The sequence below is a fragment of the Chaetodon auriga genome, chromosome 18, assembly GCF_051107435.1.
Source record: "Chaetodon auriga isolate fChaAug3 chromosome 18, fChaAug3.hap1, whole genome shotgun sequence".
In the NCBI taxonomy this organism is placed as follows: domain Eukaryota; kingdom Metazoa; phylum Chordata; class Actinopteri; order Chaetodontiformes; family Chaetodontidae; genus Chaetodon; species Chaetodon auriga.
The window spans coordinates 19,087,370-19,091,179 of record NC_135091.1 but is presented as its reverse complement, the minus strand read 5'-3'; the positions used below and the strand labels follow the sequence as shown (position 1 = coordinate 19,091,179).

Here is a 3,810-nt window from a genome sequence, read left to right as displayed (position 1 = left end):
AATAGAATGCTCATACTTTTCTTGAGATCAGAGGAGTGATTTCAGCTGTTCTTCAGCCGGTATTTTGTATCTAAGTTCCACTTTCAAGATGCTTTCAGATTAGATGGAAAGATGGCCCCAGACTGTGTGTTCTGGAGCACATTTACCGAAGAACTCAGCGGATGATACAACAGATTCCAGCAAAGCAAACCTCCACTCAGCCTATGAAAATACACTCAACGAAAGTGAACTGTGGTCTCAAGTCTTCAGGAGAGTCTGCTGCAGCATCCATGGCGGTGAATCCTCTGGAAGGTCTCATGTCGGTTGCAGTGAACCACCAGCTGGTCTCCAGCTCCACAGCTGAGGTACAGAGGCAGCAGCCCTGTGCAGCCGGCAGCCCAGCATCCCCGCATGGACACGGGCAGAGCGGACGCAGCAGCCGCGAGCCGAGGAAGTGGGTGAGTCTGAATTAATAGTTCAGTTTGTCCAACTGAAACTCAAGCAGCACCTTGGTTTCAAAGAGAAATTTGAAAATTCTGAGGAACCAGTGGGACATTTCACAACCTTCATCACAGGATATAACAGGACACTAGCATGAAAACTGTTTCAAATGTGTTTAGTTTGCTGAGGTGGCCAAATGTAATCTCATACAGGGAAAGTATGGGACATGTTGCCCCCTGTCCCACACACTGATAAAGTCACTGTGTGGAGGATGGAAGATGCAACTGTCCTTTTTCTTCCAATGTTGTGATTTAACAAGTTTAAATTTCTGAAAATCAGACAGCAAGGCTTCCTGCCATTCACTTATCAGTGTGACGGGGAAATCTGAAGATGAGTGAAAGTGCCAACAAGTAGAGATATCTATTTTTATGTCCATCCTGTTATCCTTATCTACTCTATCTCTCTATTTTGGGATTTTATTGTGTGGTTTTATGCATTGTCTTTATTTTTATTTTCATCCTCATTTCAATCTTATTTTGCAGTCATTTTCTGTTTTTATGTCCATTCTGTCTTCTTTGTGTAAGACACTCGGTGCATGTGAATCTGTTCTTATAAAGCACATTAAGCTGCAACTCCTGTATAAAAGGTGCTATACAAATTAAGTTATTATTATTATTAATATTATTATTATTACTGTCCCTTTTTCATTAAGGATGTGATGGAAACAAACATGTATCAAACAGATAGAAGCACAATTTATCCCTTTTGTTGGTAATTTTTGATATTATGTCAAAAAGCTTCTCTTAGTACCATAACAGTTAAACAGGTACCTTTTAGTTAAATGTGCATGAAATACTTGTAAATGACTTATTCTGTCCTAAAGGCAGAACAGACTCAAACAAGACTACCAAAATAAAAGAGAGGATGATCTTGACAAGAAAAAAATCAATATATGCACTGCAGTAGGAAGTTGTATTTTAGAGTGATGAATGAACCAGTTGACATAATTGTGTGTTAAGCAAGTAACAGGATTTTTCATATCAGTACAATTTAAAAAGATGTTTATTTCATGATTCATTAATTCAATCTTTCTTTTCTAAGTTCCCCATTTGGACAAGACAGTGTTAAATTTTACTTTCACATCCAACTATCAGACTCTAAACATGTCCTCTGCCACAGGTGTGTGGGTCCAGGTCAAACTCTGGTTCTGGTTTTGGGTCTGCGGTCCAGTCCAGGACACTGAGGGGTCAGCACTCCCCTGAAAACGCAGCGCGAGAGAGGAGCCGCGTACGCAACCTGCGACAGGCCTTCCACAGCCTGCAGGTACACTACATACGCTGGCACCCTGTGCAGCTGTTTTTTTACCACCTGCTCCCCAAACTTAGTTCAATGCATTTATTTTGAGTGTCCCGTTTTTGCATGCATACAATGAGATGTTGTGCCTTATGCCAGCCTGCATGTTAATCCATTCTTTTTCAACTCAGCTAAAGATGTTTAACTGTGTTGAAGGCCTCACTTTCAGACCTGACGATGCGTAAAGTCATTCTGAATTTGATATTAATGAATGTGGATCAGTGTGGAGAGCTGAGTGTCCTCCCTCCTCCTCTGTCCTCAGGCTGCTCTGCCCTCAGTCCCACCAGACACAAAGCTGTCCAAGCTGGATGTCCTGGTTCTGGCCACTAACTACATAGCTTACCTAACAGAGACTCTGGACCAGGGAGGGACGCTGGCTGAGCACACCCTGCCCTCCCGGCCGGGTGGATACCTGCATCCTGTTAAGGTAAGGACAGGAGCCAACAAATTACTGCTTATCATGCTGAGTGCATTATACCACATATATACAGTATAACGTATAATATATCACGGACATGACTTAACTCACTTTGAGTGTCCACACCACACACTGGTTAAACACTGGTCACACATCATGTGTCTGTAACCATGACAAGTTGTGTATTTGTGCTGAAGTTAAACACAATGTAAGTTATAATATGAACATGTGGCCACTGAGAAAGATAAGTCCATAATGAGTACATAGAGTGACTAATATTACCTTTAGATAACTCGCTACCTTTAGCTAATCATGAGTACATAAACCCACTAATATTACCTTAAGATAACGAGCTAGTTTTCTGCAAGTACATAGTGACGGATGTATAGACCAGTGCAAACTACTGGCCGCAGTAACGGTGATGGTGGAAAGAAGGGTGGTCAGTCTGAGGTGATTCAGACAAAATCTCTCATAATTTCAGTTTGACTTGACTTTTGTCCTGATGCTCTTTGTGTACCTTTGTTGTACAGATACCTTTGCCCTCTTTACACGATTCATTCTTAGTTTCCTTGCAGATACCTTTAGATATGATATTATATTTGCACCTTTACTGCAAAGAACAATGTGCTTCACTCTCCTGTCTTTGTTTCATGTTCAATTTAATGTCTGCAGATTATTAACTATGAATAAAAATAAAGTTGTTTTACTCATTTTTAACCCTGAGTCGTGTCTGCAGGCGTTCTCTGAAGGCTTCAGACCTACCAAACAACCTTTACCTGAGAGGTTGGGTGGCCTGTATGTCGCCTGAGAGCGGAAACTCTGGGCCAAAAAACTTCTCCAGGTTAAGCTCATTGCTGTGAGCCCACAGTAATAACTGAAGGATCAACATGTATCAACATGTCTGTCAGCTCAGATCTGCTCTCATCTGCATTATGGCAGCTGGACATTCAGAGACGACATTCAGAGAGACTTTGCTAAGAAAATCTGACCAATAAAAGTGAGCGAGACAAAAACAGGAAAGTGAGGGGGACATGTCCCTCATTGAGCTTTGACCAGTTTGTTTGTCCACCACATATCTTGGTGCTAATCACATTAGCATGAAGAACTAACCCAGAGTACTGTCTCTGTCCTCAGAAGTGGCCCATGCGTTCCCTGCTCTACTGTGGCAGTGTGGGAGGGCTGCTGTCAGGAGTCCCAGCCAATCAGATGCCTCCACTTGGACCGGACGGGACCCACCCATTGACCTCCACCTTAGAAACAGGCAAAGAGTGATAGTAGGACATGGGACACAACTTTCACCCCGTTTCTTATCTCCAATGTTAGCCAGTCATGCAGCTACAGTACTGTTGACAGCACATCACAGCTTAGTGAACGATCTGTCTGGAGAAAGTGATCAGGCATGAAAAGAAGCAAATTATTAAGCGTGTTGTTGCTGAAGTTTAACTTTAGCAAAGCAGAAACAAAAAAAACAAAAAAACATTTAGTCCCCAAAAGTAAAAGGAAGGCAAATGTTTGAATACTTTGGATGGAGTTCATTAACCTGCAGCTACGATGGCCGTTTTTAGCTCTAGCTGCTGGGAAAGTCAACAGAAAACACCTTTTTTGGTGCCTGTGACTAG

General features: G+C 42.2%; 1 protein-coding gene across 1 annotated transcript; it reads left to right on the top strand.

Moving 5' to 3' along the window:
- The first annotated feature begins 203 nt into the window (after positions 1-203).
- On the top strand, positions 204-3,463 carry tcf23 (transcription factor 23). Its single transcript, XM_076755701.1, has 4 exons — positions 204-437; positions 1,600-1,743; positions 2,036-2,200; positions 3,326-3,463. The coding sequence occupies exons 1-4, from the start codon at positions 204-206 to the stop codon at positions 3,461-3,463; spliced, it is 681 nt and encodes a 226-aa protein (XP_076611816.1).
- The last annotated feature ends 347 nt before the right edge of the window (positions 3,464-3,810 follow it).